This window comes from Lissotriton vulgaris, chromosome 5 (genome assembly GCF_964263255.1).
Source record: "Lissotriton vulgaris chromosome 5, aLisVul1.2, whole genome shotgun sequence".
Classification (NCBI taxonomy): domain Eukaryota; kingdom Metazoa; phylum Chordata; class Amphibia; order Caudata; family Salamandridae; genus Lissotriton; species Lissotriton vulgaris.
The window spans coordinates 873,208,981-873,225,569 of NC_141693.1; the positions used below are offsets into that span (position 1 = coordinate 873,208,981).

At 42.6% G+C, this 16,589-nt stretch overlaps 1 protein-coding gene across 2 annotated transcripts in view; it reads left to right on the top strand.

Annotated features, from left to right (window-relative positions):
* Window positions 1-16,589, top strand: part of FAM13C (family with sequence similarity 13 member C) — an 866,698-nt gene that overhangs the window by 787,476 nt on the left and 62,633 nt on the right. The window contains exon 12 of one of the 2 annotated variants that reach the window (XM_086922448.1): window positions 1,838-2,037. In XM_086922448.1, the coding sequence (XP_086778574.1) occupies window positions 1,838-2,037 (200 nt within the window). The remainder of the gene's footprint in view (window positions 1-1,837; window positions 2,038-16,589) is intronic. The other variant, XM_086922449.1, reaches the window with a different exon arrangement.

The following is a 16,589-nucleotide window of genomic DNA, read 5'->3' on the forward strand; positions in this document are numbered from 1 at the left end:
GTCAGAAGCCTGTTTGTAGAAATGGTTTTTAGTGATCTAAATTGGAGAGAGTCAGATTCGTTGTGTAAAGACAGAAGTAGAAAGTTTCACAGGGTTGAGCTTTACACATGAAGACATTAGAGCCGACATTAGGTGGGAAGATAAGGGATCAACAACACCAACAGATAATTTGGAGCTTGGCCTTGTAAGACTTGGTCTATGGGCCGGATCTATTACTCTTTCCTTTGTAGAGAGCTAGTGGAAGGCCTTTACCTCGAACGCAATGTGGCCATGTTTCAGGCTGAACAGGAGACAAAGAGCAGGATGGTTCTGGACTATTTGGAGTTTGAATATCGTTTTGTTAGTAAACCACTGTAAAAGTCATTGCAATAGTGTAGGCGAGAAAGCGGTTGATAAAGAGCTAGTGAATGTTCCTCTTCCGCACCACATAGCATTTTTTTCAAAACATATAAACACTTTACTCAGGAAAAAAAGAAATGCATATCAAATAATATCTTGTTTGTCTGCCTGGTTTACCAACTCCTCCACAACTGTGTCCCTACACAGTACTGAGTGACAGAACCTCCCGCGCAGTCAGCACCTCTCACCGTATACCTTTATTATACCTTTTAGAGTTTGTGTTGCATAGTCAAGTGACTACAGTTCACATGCTCACAAGCCCCACCTCTCCACCTGTGGCCAAACAGCTGTTACTGAAGCTTTGGGTGGGGAAAAGGCAGTGGGCATTCATTGGCACATTCAGCTCCCTTGGGACAAGGGCCTGAATAAAGTTGGAGAGTGGAGAATTTGGTGAAGGTGTACGTACAGTAGCCACAGGGAGTCTGGGGAAGTATATCTTTTTACAAATTAGAACTGCACCACCTGCCATGGCACACCTGAAATGACATGATTCAGCTCCTTGCATGCCATGCGAGACACTCATTCCACACTGCATGACCTGCGCCACCTGCCATCCAGGGCCGGACGGGCTACCAGGCGTTTTGGCATGCTGCCAAGCTCGGGGCTGATGCCACTTCTGTGGGGGCTAATTTAGTTTATGGAGACCTGTGTGGGCTTTGAAATAAACAAAGCAAAACAATTTTTGTTCAGCACACGCAGGTCCCCATCAACAAAATCCACCCCCAGCTCGGCAGCATGCCAAAACGCCCGGTAGCCAGTCCGGCCCTGCTGCCATCACCAGCATTGTGCGCCACCTAGTAATTGTACTAAGATATCCTCAAAACCAGCCGTGACACAACCACAAAACCGACCTACCATCACACACAGCCACAAAATTAGCTCTCCGACTCACTTGTCAGACTGCCCTCTGTGCTGCTGCCAGATTTCCCTATAGGTCAGTTCAACCCTGGACTCCCATTCCCAACGACTTTCTAATTTAAAAAAAGACTCTCCCAGCCCATTCAATAGGCTTTCTTCACTTTTAGTCCTCCCGCTAACTCCCCTCTTCGCCCTAAGCACTTTGTGGTACGCTCCAACATGGAAGGGAAGACAAGCTGATGGAGGGCAGCAAGCAGGACTGGTATGAGGAAGATGGGGACTTGTTACTGAACATTTCCAGTAAGTAATGAGGCAATTTTCATACAGAAGACAATAGAGTAAATATTGGGTAAATGATCTGGTGTAGACCACCTTCTTTCCCACTGACCGTTTATTGTCATGTATGAGGTGGTTGGAGTGCATCTGTGATCAGGTTGAGGGCAGGATACATAACTCTAGTGCTTTTCAAACCTCTAGAGTAGACCATAGTACCAGTGAACGGCATTGTGGAATGATGGGTATATTGCTGTATGGGAATTTTCATCCATGTGAAACACTGAAACATATCTATTTTTGCAAGCAGGAAGAAGAAGATTCAGATGATGACTCTTCTCAAACTTGCCCAGAGTTATCGTGTGGAATAGTATCAGAAATCAGAAGTGATGAACATTCGTGCTGCTCCGATGAAGAGAGTGAACCCATGTTTATCTCCTCGATGGACGAGCGGAGAGCGGTCAAGCAGCCAGCCTTGTCCATGTCCAACCTGCACGAGGCCACAATGTAAGTCTCTCCCCTTGGAAGTCACTTGTGTTGCCACTTATGACAATTCTAAATGAAACCTAACATTACTTACGTTTCCATCCCAGTTTTTTGTCAACCATATAAATATTTAGAGATTTTTCAAGTTCCAACAAATAATCCTATTTGTATCTACATTATGTCAGCAGTAGCTCATCTCCCAAAAACTCCAAAGCTGCTGTCTTCTTGTAAGCAGGATAAACAAGACAAATGCTGCACTTTACGGTGTTACTGTTGCAATTCAGAGAACTAACAATCCATTGTCAGAGGGGGATTGTTAAGTGTTGTTTTAAACTAGTAGAAATATTTGATGTTTGACATCATTTTCATATTATTTGCAGTTCACTCTATATTACATGAATAGGTATAAGCAACTTTGATTTAAATAGTTGATTAAATACAGAAATTTGTAATGTGTTTTTAATAGTATTAGGACCTAGTCTTTCGGTCGGTTTACAAGCATTGCAATAATTAGGTAAGGGGAAAGGGAAAAAAATGTGTTTGGAATTTGAGCTTTGATGGCTAGAAAACAGAAACGTTGTGCAGCTGATCAGAAAAGTAAATCACATGCCAGCCACCCCTGCGAACATATGCATCAACACCCAAAAAGAAAACCCTTAAAAAGAAAACCATTCGGGGATCTTCTGCTCAAGTTGGGAGGAGGTATTAGGTTCCTTTGAGAATCAAAAATGGCAGAAGGCCAAGATGGCCTCTCACGTTTTGGCTATCTATGTCTGCTGTTGCCTCATCTAATTCAGGTACCTTTATGAAACTTACTGTACTCTAGAAAGGTTATGGAAGATGGGAACTGGTGCATTTCCAACCTGCACATGATGCCACAACACGTTTGCCACGTTCATACATGTCACGTGGTACTGACCAACGATCAAACATTACTGGAAAATGACAAAACATTCAATGTCAACTGCTGTGGGACGGTAGCTTGACCTCACACTGAAGATAGCTCTTCTGGGCATATTGAGAGGAACACTTACTACCCGCACAGTAACAACAATGAGCTATTCAATAGCATAAGACATCTTATGGACATGGACAGCTAATGAGAAGTGTGGCTCACTGGTTAGAGCAGGCAGACCCTGAAGCAGAGGTCAGACCCGGGACCAGGGTTCGATTCCCGACGCGGCAGGGTGTTGAGCTCAAATGTCCACGGACTCGATAATTCTCGCTTCGGTGCCTGACCTAATCATGGGTTCACACTATGCAACTCTGGGCATTAAGCTTGCTTAATCTCCACAACGGCCCCCCCGCGGCGGGATGCCTGGCTTTCACCTTGGGGATGCCCTGTAGGGGCTATCTCACAGGGAAAAACCAGGACGGGTTCCCAAGGCAAGCGCGGAGATACCCCTTCGGGGGTCGATTCTGGCGCTATATAAGAAATGCAATAATAATAATAATAATAATAATAATATAATAATAATGAGGCACACTCAATGCAGGTGTGGCTAAGTGGCATGGACCACTGCTCACATTCTGCAAAAAATTCTATTAAGCCAGAGGATGTGGTCACAAACATAGAAAGATCTGGATCACTTGGTGGGAACACTGTCAGTATATTGACACATAATCACTGTTCCCCCTCACACCTACTACTACTACTAAAATGAGACTCAAATAAACCTTGAATTATCCAATAACAAAATAAATGCAATCAAATACAAAGATGCTTACATTCTGGTTCCTGCTATATTATTTGCACCCTCTTAGATATATCTGAGTGATATGGACCTGATCATAATGTAAAATTCAACTAATACAGCTTCAAGTACGCAGTGTGATTGTTAAGTGTACTTATAAAGCCACACTATCACCCACAAGGCAGTCCTTGCACTGAGCAGGTGTATGTGCCTAGCCCTGCCTATGGTAGGTTGGTTAATGGAAAAGGCAGGTGTTGAGTATCTTGTGAAATTCAAGAAAGGAAAAGGCTCTCATGTGGAGTAGGAGGCGGTTAGAAATTGGGTCTCTAGTCTGCAGATGGTTGCACCCGGTCCAAGTAGGGACCACAATCCTAGTCAGGGTAAGCTAGATACACACTTTAAATTAACCTGTGCTCGCCTTCTGGTAGCTTGGCACAGAGCAGGCAGGCTTACCTTAAGAGGCAATGCGTAATGTATTTGTGCATTACACACACAAACACACACACACACACACACACAGTAACACAATAAAAACAACACAAAAATACTCCACGCAGGATTAGAAAAATAGAGAATATTTATCCGAGTACAACAAGACCAAGCAACAAAAATCCAATCAGTAGAAGTTGAGATATGAATTTAAAATAAATAAATGCAAAAACAGTTCTTTAAAGTCAATAGTGCTAAAAGGTTACTTGAGGTAACAAGGGACTGCGGTAAATCCAAAGTTCTGGCCAACCGAAATGGAGGGCAGGCCGGCTACGAGACTCACACAGGTCCAGCTGAAAAAGTACCTTGGATGTAGCAAAGCGCCGACGCAGAGGGCACGATGCGTTCAACTTTTCCACGCAGTAAGGTCGCTGTATCGTCGTCGAACTCTGTTGAGATATAGGCAATGAAGTGTCGTCTAGCCAAGCACAGCGTCGTCGTCAGGCCGCACAGGCTATAGAACCGCTGTTGTCGAACAGCCTCTGCGTCGGCGTTGAAAGGGCGATGTGTCTGTTCCAACCAGTGCAGTGGTGACAATGCATCAGTTTCGTAGCAAAACAGCAGCAGAACTCACTTCTGAGGCCCAGGACTGGAGGGGGAACCTCAGGCAAGGGTAGGACTCACAGATGGCAGAGTCAAGCAGCAGGATTGCAGGAAGTCTTTGCATCCCTGAGACATCAGAAAACGGGAGATAAGCCAACAAGCCCTTGGAGTCACTCTGGGTTCAAGTGAGATGGGCCCAGTCCTTGTCCATGCCAGGGCAGGGATCAGCAGGGCAAAGAAGCAGTTCCTCAGAACAGTCAGTCAATGCAAAGTGGCAATCCTTACAGCATAGCAGTCTTTACTCCAGCAGAGTTCTTCCCAGGTCCAGTAGTGTACTGGCTTTGTGAGGTCATAGCCCCAGTACTTAAACCCAAAGGGCCCTTTGAAGTGGGGGGTTACTTCAATGCAGGTCTTTGAAGTGCACAGGTCCCCTTTCACCTAGTCTGTCTGTCAGGCTGTTTGTGGGGGGTAATCAGCCCTTTGTGGGTGATACAGGACACTGACCATCAAAATGCAGACAAATGCAGCTGAGTCCTCTATCACATCCACCCTTCCTGTGTTTGTGTCTATCTAAAGGAAATGCACAAAGTGTAGCTGTCACCCAGCCCAGATGTGTATTGGAGACAGGAAGCAGGCACACAGAGCAAAGTTAAGAGCAGGGAAATGTCTACTTTCTAAAAGTGGCATTTCTAAAATAGTAATGCTGAATCCAATTTTACTACTAAAGAGGATTTATCATTACCATTCTATAGAGAGCAAACATGATTTAGCTACTAGTTTCTAATTAGGAATTACAGATTTAAAAGTGTTTTAATGAATCCAAATGCTAGTCTTTGATAGGACTAGACCTCACAGTAGTGACAAACTAATTTAGCTGTTTGTTACTACAAGGACATGTAAAAATAAATGTACATGTCCTACCTTTTACTTACTCGGCACCCTGCCATTAGAGCTACCTAGGGCCAACCTTAGGGGTGACCTATGTGTAATAAAAGGGGAGTTTAATCCTTGGCAAGCGGTTTTAAATGCCACATCTAAGTGGCAGTAAACTGCACACACAGGCCTTGCACTTTCAGGCTTGAGACAGGTTTCAAAGGCTACTTGTGTGAATGGCAAAACCACTTCTGCAGGTCCATTAGTAGCATTACAGGCCTGGGTATATGGTATAACACTTTACAAGCGACTAACCGGTAAACTAAATATGTCAATCAGGTATACACCAAATATCACCATGTTTAAAGGAGAGAGCACATCCACTTTAGCACTGATAAGCAGTGGTAATGTGCTCAGAGCCCTAAAGCAAACAAAAAGAGGGTCAGACAAAGAGGAGAAGGAAAGCAACAAGTTTGGGGTAACCCTAAAAAAGGGCTGTTTCTAACAGAGGCCGTTCTACACATTAGGATCGAAGTAGGTGAAAACCCATCCTCCTGATCTGGTTCTATGTATGCGTAGGATGAATGCGACTAGAAATCCTCTGTAGCGAAGGTGTCTGGGTGGTTGGTGGATGGGGATGATGCTTTTCAGGTAGGTAGTGACTGGATAAGCAACCTGTGTCCATGGCCATAAAAGAAGAATAAGCTTTGTCTTTGTTCAAAGTAAAACCCAAATAAAACCTTTTTGAAGAAAAATAAAAAACTATTCACCAGGAACACATAATGGCCGTGTTTTGCAAACCCTGATGAAAACAGATTTGCAAAACGCGAACTTCCCCAGAGCATACACAAGCAAACCACCTTGCAATAAGTAGCAAATAGCATATGATTGTTTCTTACATTAGAAGTAATTGATAAGCTAAATAAATGGGGGGAAAATGTGTGCTGTTCACACCTTTCACATGGCTAAAATATGGTTTATGGTGAAGATCTGTAATTGAAAGAGTTTAGATGGAGAGGAAATTGGGCCACAAAATAAATTTGAATAGGTAGTAGTACTAGGGCATTTTTACATGATCTTCCACATTTACTTCACACACTCCTTCTATTTAACCGCATTTATAATATGTTGAATAAAATAAAAAAGCAGTTTGTTACAGTCACTGTTGGACCTGGCCCTTTCCCCAAACGTTTTGCCTTCCTCCTCCTGTTTTTCTGACCATCTATTTGTTGGTTTTAGGATTCTGGACACTTTACCACTGCTAACCAGTGCTAAAGTGCTTATGCTCTGTACTCTTAACATACCAACATTGGCTTATCCACAAATGACATATTTAATTTACTTGTAAGTCCCTAGTACAGTGCACTATAAGTGCACAGGACCTGTAAATGAAATGTTATTAGTGAGTCTGCAGCACTGACTGTGCCACCCACTCAGTAGTACTTAAACATGGCTCAGGGCTGCCACTGGAGGGCCTGTGTGTGCAGTTTTAAACTACCATTTTGACCTGGCAAGCTAAACTACTTGCCAGGCCCAAACCTTTCCATTCTCTTTTTACATATAAGTCACCCCTAAGGAAGGCCCTAGGCATTCCCAAAGGCAGGGTGCATTGTATTTAAAAGGTAGGACGTGTACTTTTGAGGTTTACATGTCCCGGTAGTGAAAAACTGCTAAATTCATTTTTCAATACCTTATGGCCTATCTCTCTCTTAGGTCAACATTGGGATTGCCTTAAACCATCCTTTAAGTGGAATTTCTCAATGGGACTAGAGAGAAAATTGGGAGTTTGGTGTCTCAACTCACAATTTAAAAAACACATATTTTGGTAATGTTTTTTTTTAAATTGCAGGTCTTAAAATGCCACTTTTAGAAAGATGGCATTTTCTTATTTTAACCATCTTGTGTCTCTGCCTCTCTCTGAATACACGTCTGGGCTAGAATGAAAGCTGGGCTTTGTGCATTCCTTTTAGACAGTAACACAAAGGGAGCTGTGGTGTGATATTTGCATCCTGACAGTCCATCACCTGGCTGATTGGCCTTCCTGCACTAGATTCGGAGGGAAGGGCTGACACCTGCACTGAATAGGGCTGTGGCTGTTCTCATACAAAGAGCTGCATTCTCCCCTGTAGTCCCTCTGGAGAAAGGGAAAGAAGTGGAGGGACGCTGTGAGGTTCTAATGCCTCTTTTGTTGCCCTCCTCACTTCAAATACACATTTGGGCATAAGTACTGTCTCTCTGACACCCCCAAACTAGTTCATTTTGGGGTCCTGAGGAGACTCTGCACCTAAGAGGAGCTACCCTGCCAGGATGGACTGCTACTTTGCTACTGCTGTGCTTTGTTTGCCTGCTATAAGCTGATTGCTGTGTTCTCAGGAGGGACCACCACTTTGCACTGTGCTCTGTTGTGTTTACCAGCTGCCTGCTGTTGTGAAGGAGGAAGAATCCTGCCCCCTACCTCCAGTAACCCTTGGAGCTCCAAGAGCTTGTCAAGCTTGCCTCCTGTGGTGGAAGACTTGGGGACATAAATGTCTTCCTGGTGTTCAGACTGGGCACTGGGGCATTTTTAAATCTCTTCAATTGGGTCACCAGGCGCACTCTCAACTGCCAGCACTCGTTGTCCTGGCCTGACCTACTTGTGTTTTCACTGCCAGCCGCGCCTGCTTTCTGTATCCTTTGGCGCCATGAGCCAAGTGCGGGGCTGTAAGGATCAAGGCTGCTGTGAGCAGAAGAGTCGGGCGGCCCAATCTCCATTCTGGGTACAACGCGATGTGTGCTTCCCCGCAAACCAGTTCCTCTGTGCTGGAAAAACACTGCAGCAGGACGGCAGTGCATCAACTTTTGTCCACCCCAAGGAAACACTTCAGAGTCTCGAGGGATGGCATTGCAATGCCTTCAGCCTTCCCAAGTCTGGCTGGAAGACCCGGTAACCAATGAGAGAGTTGGTGACTGCGGGGAGGGGATTATTGCACCAAAGTCCCCATCGACAACAGCACCTGCCTGTGTCCTCCCTCCCACAAGAAAGGTACTGTGAATTTGGGGAGCCACATGGTTCTGGTAACTGTAATTGCGTGGTCCCCGTAAGTGCATTAAGCATGGCAGGTGGTGAGGCTTACTCACATCTGCACTTGGGGGCACGGGGACTCGTCCCCCTTCCTGTGTTCTGCGCCAACGCAGGTGCCTCAGCATTTCTCTGCCCGCATTCCGGTCCCTCAGGGCCGGACTGGGAACCACAACCGGCCCTGGCTAAGTGCTCGGCCGGCTCCCCCCCCTCCCCACTCCAGGGGAGGGGGGAGCTCTTTGCCGGGGCCGGTTTTCAGCTGATTTTGGTACAGGGCCGATTTTCTAAAACCGGCCCCCACCCGTGCGGCGCACCAGGGGATTGCCCGCTGCCGGCTATGGCCAGTCCAGCCCTGCCTCCATTCCTTCTGCGGAGGCAACTGGCTTGGCCGCAGAAGAAGTTACCTTAATTCCCTAAAAGGAAGCACCACCAACATTACATCCTTCAACGAGACCAGGTTTATGGGCTATAAAGTTTAACATCGCTCCCCTGCTAACCCAGATGATGCTCATCCCTGCAACAATCAAACTGGTGTACTTTCTACTATGGGCCCGAGCAGTCCCAACGTCAAACTCAGCGCTCCCTTGACACTAACGCCTACAAGTTTGTAAAGAGTTAAAGACTGGGTTTAAATTTTGTGCGGGGCTGTAAGGATCAAGGTCGCTGTGAGCAGAAGAGTTGGGGCGGCCCAATCTCCATTCTGGGTACAACGCAATGTGTGCCTCCCTGCAAACCAGTTCCTCTGTGCCGGCAAAACACATGTTTAATTTCTGATGGATGGCCAATAATTGATGCGGCGTATAGTGGTCGTTATTAGCTGCTAATGGAGGGCAATTTTAAATTCTACATTTTTGAATATACCCAGGTGTTGTAAATGTCTTTTATGATTTACAAAAATCGAAATAAAGACTTATGAATTGAATTGAATTGACTGGGCTTAAATTACCGCAAAGACTCTAATAGGAGCCCGGTGCTGAAATACTACTTGTTTATTTTTCGTTTAACACACTTTACTCATAATTCCATATTTCGTGATTTACTTTACTATAATGATGAATTTATAGTTTTTTATTTGCTATTTTTAGGAATGTTTTTAAAGGTATCTTTACAATGGAATGAACTGTTTATTTATGATTCTAAGCAGATTCACTAAATATTTGTTCATTTTTTTTTTTTGACTGTAAAAAAAATGTATTTTTATTTTCTCGATAATCTTTCTTTTTTTAACATTTTATTTTTCAGAACCAGATAAAACAGGTACATACAAAAGAAAAAGTATTCAAAATACAATAATACTATACAATAAACAATGGCTTTCATGTTTGATTTGTTTTCATTCTCATATTGAGAGAGAAAGTGAAATAAAAATGAAGAAAACAATAGTAAAAAAATAATAATAATAATAAAAAAAGGCAGATATTAGGGTAAGTCATTATCATACAATCATACTGTGCTAAGCCTCCTTTTCCAATTAGTGATGGGTTGCCAGATCGCCATACCACGCATAGCGGATCTTGGCCCTCTAGTGGCATAGATAGCACTTTCCTGATTGAAGACCCCGAGAAGGCGTGCTAACCACATTTGAAAACTCGGTGGATCTGAGTCTTTCCACCGTGCTGCTAGTATTACCCTGAGGACTGCCGAGCTTATAAAAAGCATGTCCTCTTCTTCCCTGCTCAGGTTTAGTGTATTATCAGTACCTAGCAGATATAGAGTAGGGGAGTCGAGTATTTTATGGCCAAACACTTCCTCCCAGAATTCACAGATCATTTTTTTAATAAGTGTTAGTTGGTCGCATTCGCAGAACATATGAATAAGCGCTGCAGGGCCTTTAAGACATCTGGGGCAGTGATCGTTCTCTCTTTTACCCCAGGCATATAATTTGGCCGGAGTATAGTATAGATTATAGATAGTCTTATAGGTCTGGGCTATTAAACTGGCTGACATAAGTAGTCGTGATGATAGGCAGAGACTCATATCAATATCTACATTCGGATTATCAAGTCTGTCTGCCCACGCAATTTCTGTATGTTCTAGATCATCTTGTATCTTATCCAGTAGCTGACCATAGATTGTACCTATTCTTGCTGTTCTTTTAGCGATAGTATCGATAATTTCAATTTTCTCCGAGTTAATATTAGGGTTCTTATGTTTGAGCATAGTATGAATCTGCAAATATTTAAAATAGTGCCCATTTGGAAGATTAAATTTTTGTTGTAAATCAGTAAAAGTATAAGCCTCATTCGCACCAAAAAGGTCACCAACTGAGGTAATTCCTACAGAGTGCCATTTCTTTGCGATAGCATCGCTCCCTAGTTCGGGAAGAAGATTAGAATGCCATAGGGGAGAATACCTGTTAAGCTTTGGGATGTGCATATATTTCGTAATCCTTAACCAGATTGTCCAGGCATTCGTGATAACTTTAAATTTATTTTTCTTGTAGTAGCTTCTCTCTACTTGTCTTAGAAAAAGACCTTTAGCTTTTTCCCCTAGGGATAGCTCGTATATAGATGGGATAGGTACATCCTCCATGTATGATGTAACAACGCGGACTTTTACTCCGCATACTGTTACAACGCAGTTTTTACAACGCGGGTCATGTAACAACGCAGGTATTTACAACGCATTTTTTTACAACGCAGGTACCTTTACAACGCGGACCATTACAACGTAAGTATTGGTAAGTATATATTAATTAGAATAATATAATAGTAACTTAATTTTAAAAGTATAATATAATGTAATTTTAAATAATTTAATTTCCGTAAATTAATTTTAATTTAAATTAATGTTACTTTATTTTTACCCTGTACCCCTGTACCCCAAAAACTCAAAACTGACCCACAACCCCCAAAAAAATGCAAAGTAATGTAATTTAATTTATTTGCTAATAAATAATTTAAATTATAATTAAATTTAATTAATTTTTACCCTGTACCCCAAAAACCCAAAACTGACCCTGAACCCTAAAAATACCCCTTTACCCTAAAACCCAAAACTGACCCTGAACCCTAAAAATACCCCTTTACCCAAAAACCCAAAACTGACCCTGAACCCTAAAAATACCCCTTTACCCAAAAACCCAAAACTGACCCTGAACCCTAAAAATACCCCTTTACCCTAAAACCCAAAACTGACCCTGAACCCTAAAAAAACCCCTTTACCCAAAAACCCAAAACTGACCCTGAACCCTAAAAATACCCCTTTACCCTAAAACCCAAAACTGACCCTGAACCCTAAAAATACCCCTTTACCCAAAAACCCAAAACTGACCCTGAACCCTAAAAATACCCCTTTACCCTAAAACCCAAAACTGACCCTGAACCCTAAAAATACCCCTTTACCCTAAAACCCAAAACTGACCCTGAACCCTAAAAATACCCCTTTACCCTAAAACCCAAAACTGACCCTGAACCCTAAAAATACCCCTTTACCCTAAAACCCAAAACTGACCCTGAACCCTAAAAATACCCCTTTACCCTAAAACCCAAAACTGACCCTGAACCCTAAAAATACCCCTTTACCCTAAAACCCCAAACTGACCCTGAACCCTAAAAATACCCCTTTACCCAAAAACCCAAAACTGACCCTGAACCCTAAAAATACCCCTTTACCCTAAAACCCAAAACTGACCCTGAACCCTAAAAATACCCCTTTACCCAAAAACCCAAAACTGACCCTGAACCCTAAAAATACCCCTTTACCCTAAAACCCCAAACTGACCCTGAACCCTAAAAATACCCCTTTACCCAAAAACCCAAAACTGACCCTGAACCCTAAAAATACCCCTTTACCCTAAAACCCAAAACTGACAAACATATAACATTTAAAATATAACCATATACTTACCAATACTTACGTTGTAATGGTATGCGTTGTAAGGGTACCTGCGTTGTAAAAAAATGCGTTTTAAAAACATGAGTTGTAACAGTATCCGCGTTGTAATGGATGCGTTGTAAAAGTAGTGCGTTGTAAAAAATGCGTTGAAACAGGTGCACACCTCCTCCATAGTATCTGAGCTAGGATTCTCATAAAGTAGAGGAGCCATCTGTTGGAGAAATGAAGCCCAGAGATATAGCAGAATGTTTGGAACAGCTAGTCCACCTTTGTTCTGTGGTAGTGACAAAAGCTTCAAGGATCTTCTGGTTTTGCCCTGTTGCCACATAAATTTGGACATAATAGAGTCTAGAATTTTGAGGACCTTTTCTTCTGGTATCAATGGAATAGCCCGGAAAAGATAAAGCACCCTTGGCAAGATATTCATTTTTAAAAAGTTTCCTCTACCAATTATTGACAACTGTAGACTATTAACCCGATCTAGATCTTTCTTTACAGTGTTTAGTAATGGCTCATAATTGAGTTGAGAGATTCGTGTAACATCATAACTTATGCTAACACCAAGGTATGTAGCAGTGTCAGTTTTCCTGTGATCATTACAAATAATGTTATCGGTACATAGGATGATTGTTTTTTCTTTATTCAGAGAATATCCAGAGTAGCGTCCATAGACTTGCGTTACTGCCTCCAATTCTGATATTGCCACGGAAGGATTAAGCGTTAGTACCGCAATATCATCTGCATAGGCCAATACTTTGGTTTCAAATTTGTTAACAACTATAGGTGTGATTAGTGGGTTCTCTAAAAGTTTCAAAATCAAAGGGTTTATATACAGGGCAAATAATATCGGTTAACATGGACAGCCTTGGCGTGTGCCTCTGGATACTCTAATTATACTTGATTCAGAGCCCATTATTTGTAATTTTGCTATTGGTTTAGAATACATAGCCATTATAGACTTGATGAATTTGGGGCCGAAATTATACTGCGTCAGGGCTGCCCATAAAAAGTTCCAGGACACCCGGTCAAAGGCTTTCTCGGCATCCAGAAGGATCATCGACATCTGGCCTCCTGTTGCAGACATTACATCAAACAGGGAGATTGCTCTTCGAGTATGGTCGGTCGTACCTTTGCCGGGAATAAACCCGTGCTGCCACGAGGAGACCAGATGTTCGACGACCCCATCCGAGCCGGATGGCCAATATTTTAGCGTATAATTTGGAATCCGAATTGATTAGGGAAATTGGACGATATGATGATAATTGATCATGAGGTTTGCCCTTTTTTGGAAAGATAATTATATTTGTTTCTCTCCATGAGGTGGGTGGGATACCACTCCATTGGATCCCTAAAAATAGATCATATATTAGTGGGCCCAGGGTATGACTGAGAATTTTATATAGTTCCAGAGGTATTTTATCGGGGCCTGCCACCTTCCCAGAAGCCAGTGAAGACAAAGCAAGCTGGACTTCTATAAGGGTAATTTCTTTCTCAATCTCTTCTCTGGTATTATCATCTAAAGTCTTGTTTACCCCCGGTTGATCAAGAAGATCTTTCAAAAATAAGTCTGCGTCTGCCCTGCTGGTTTTGTTATCATCCTGGTAGAGGGTCTGATAGTATTGTTGAAATGCCCCGATTATTTCTGGTGTTTGTGTGAACGTCTGCCCTTGTGATTGTATCTTTGTGATGGCATTATGGGACATTTGCTGGCGTGTATGTAGTGCGAGATGTTTGCCAACTTTCTCCCCGTTCTCGTACACTTCTTTCCGGTGTGTTTTATATGTCTCAGCAGCTTTCCGAGTCAGGCCAGAGTTAAGCTCAGTTTTTAACACTAGCAGACGGTGCATAGCTAGTTTCCCGTTTTCGCCTTGAGCTATTTGTGCCATGTGCTCTTCCTCTGCTCTGGTCAAATCAGCCAATTGTTGATGATATCCCATATTGTTTTGCTTCCGTATTCTAGCTTGATAGCTCGTAGTTTCGCCTCTTGGAGCCGCTTTAAAACTATCCCATACAACAACCCTAGAGGCGCTATATCTGTTTATATCAAAAAACTCTTGGGCCCAGCTAGTAATGTGAGTAATATAATCTTTGTTGGCGAGCAGCTTCCTATCAAATGTCCAGATTCTACGTTCCCTTTTAATGGATCCAAATTCAATAGTAAGAATTAGAGCATTATGGTCCGAGATAATTTTAGATTCCTTTAAAATTGTGGCATTGTTAGCCAAATCACTAGTAGCAAATAGATAGTCAATCCTGACATATTTGCTATGGGGGAAGGAATAATAAGTGTAGCCAGGGTCCGGGTAGTTTTTTAGGTCCCATACATCGGTTAACCCAAAGCTATCACAAAGTCTGCTAAGAGCTTTGAAGACTTGTGGCTTACGGCCAATATAGTGAGGATGTGTATGGCTACTGAATTGAGGGCCTAGTGATATGTTTAGATCGCCACATAATATAAGTGGGCCCTGTATAGGTGCTAGCTCGAGCTCAAGTGCCTCAAATATAGTCGGATCATCCTGATTAGATCCATAGATAGAGCAGATAGTGATACCAATGCCTAGTTTGATAATTACCCATCTGCCATGAGTGTCTACTATTTTATGAGTGGCCTGTCCCAGAAAAGTTTTAGCAAGCACTGCTACCCCCCTAATATTGGAGGTTTGTGTGGTACATGCTAATAAATTGTATCCTCTGATTTTAAGAAGGTGTCTTTTCAGCCAGGGCAGGTGTGTTTCTTGAAGGCAGATGATATCTGCTGGGTTTCGGTAGATTATCTCTCCCAGCCGTTGGCGTTTATCACTATCTAAGAGTCCTGAAACATTCCAAGTTCGTATAGTTAACTTCCCCATGGTCCTATGTTTAGCGAGCCATAATCAGCCAGTGCCCTCAGTTCATATTGATAGTGTGTTTGATCTGACTTGATTTTGATTGCCCTATACCGTAAGAGTAATATTGATTGAAAATAAAAAGTAAGACTTGAATTGACTCTGGTTCTGTTTTTTAAGTTTCTTTTAACTGTTTCCCCCCTCCCCCACTTTTCTCCCCCCGCCTCCCCTCCCCTCCCCCTAACCTCCCCCCCCTCTCCCTGCGAGACGTCCTGGGTCATAGGGCGCCCAGGTGTGGCCGTCGGCAGGGACTGAACGACCCAGCACGCATGCACCGTGGCCTGATCCCGAATATATACATTTTGGGTACATAGAATACATATAAGTTACTTCACTTTGTTGTCATCCTAACCCAAAATTTTTACAGAATTGAGATGCTCTCCTTCTTTATCTTGGTCCTATCTTTTTGTTTATTTTCGTTTATTTATTTATTTTCCCCTCCAATGAACTGCCGGTGTGTAATCCGCTGGCGTATATGTTCAATAAATTGTAATGCTGTGATGGTTAAGACCATTACTGAATGCCTTTTGTTATTTTCCGGTGTTCTGCTTGTTTTTCTCAGTAATTTCTTTTAGATATGCCTCAGCCTGGATCTCACTTGTGAAAGTTTTAATTGTTCCTTTATAGATGATTTTCAGACGCGCCGGGTTTTGTAGGTATACTGTTGCTCCAGTTTGTTCAAATGGGGCGAATAGTTGTCTCATTCGCCATCTGCGTTCTACTGTCGCGTGAGCGAAGTCGGGGCGCACAAAGAAAGTAAATCCCTTGAATTCTGTTTTATTTGACGGTCTGGCAATATCATACATTTTTTCCCTTAAGATGAAATTTCCGAAGTTGACCAACATGGCCCTCGGGTACTGTGGGGTTTGATGGTTACGTTTGGGGAGTACCAAGGGAAATCGATGTGCGCGTTGGATCTCTTTATTCAGGTTCCAAGTTTGGAGTTCGGGAAAAGATGTTTTCAGAAGGTCAGCCATGAAGCCCCTTGGATCATTTCCCTCTGTGCCCTCTGGAATTCCGACTAAATATTTGTTCATATGTACGTAATTTATTTTTTTAAACTACTGATGGATGGTCAACAATTGATGTGGTCCTAAGTAACATGTGGTATTGCAAAACATGATTGCTGATATAACTAGTGGGTCATTTTAAATTTGTAAGTGTCTAGTTGCTGTAATGTCTTTTATGATTTTT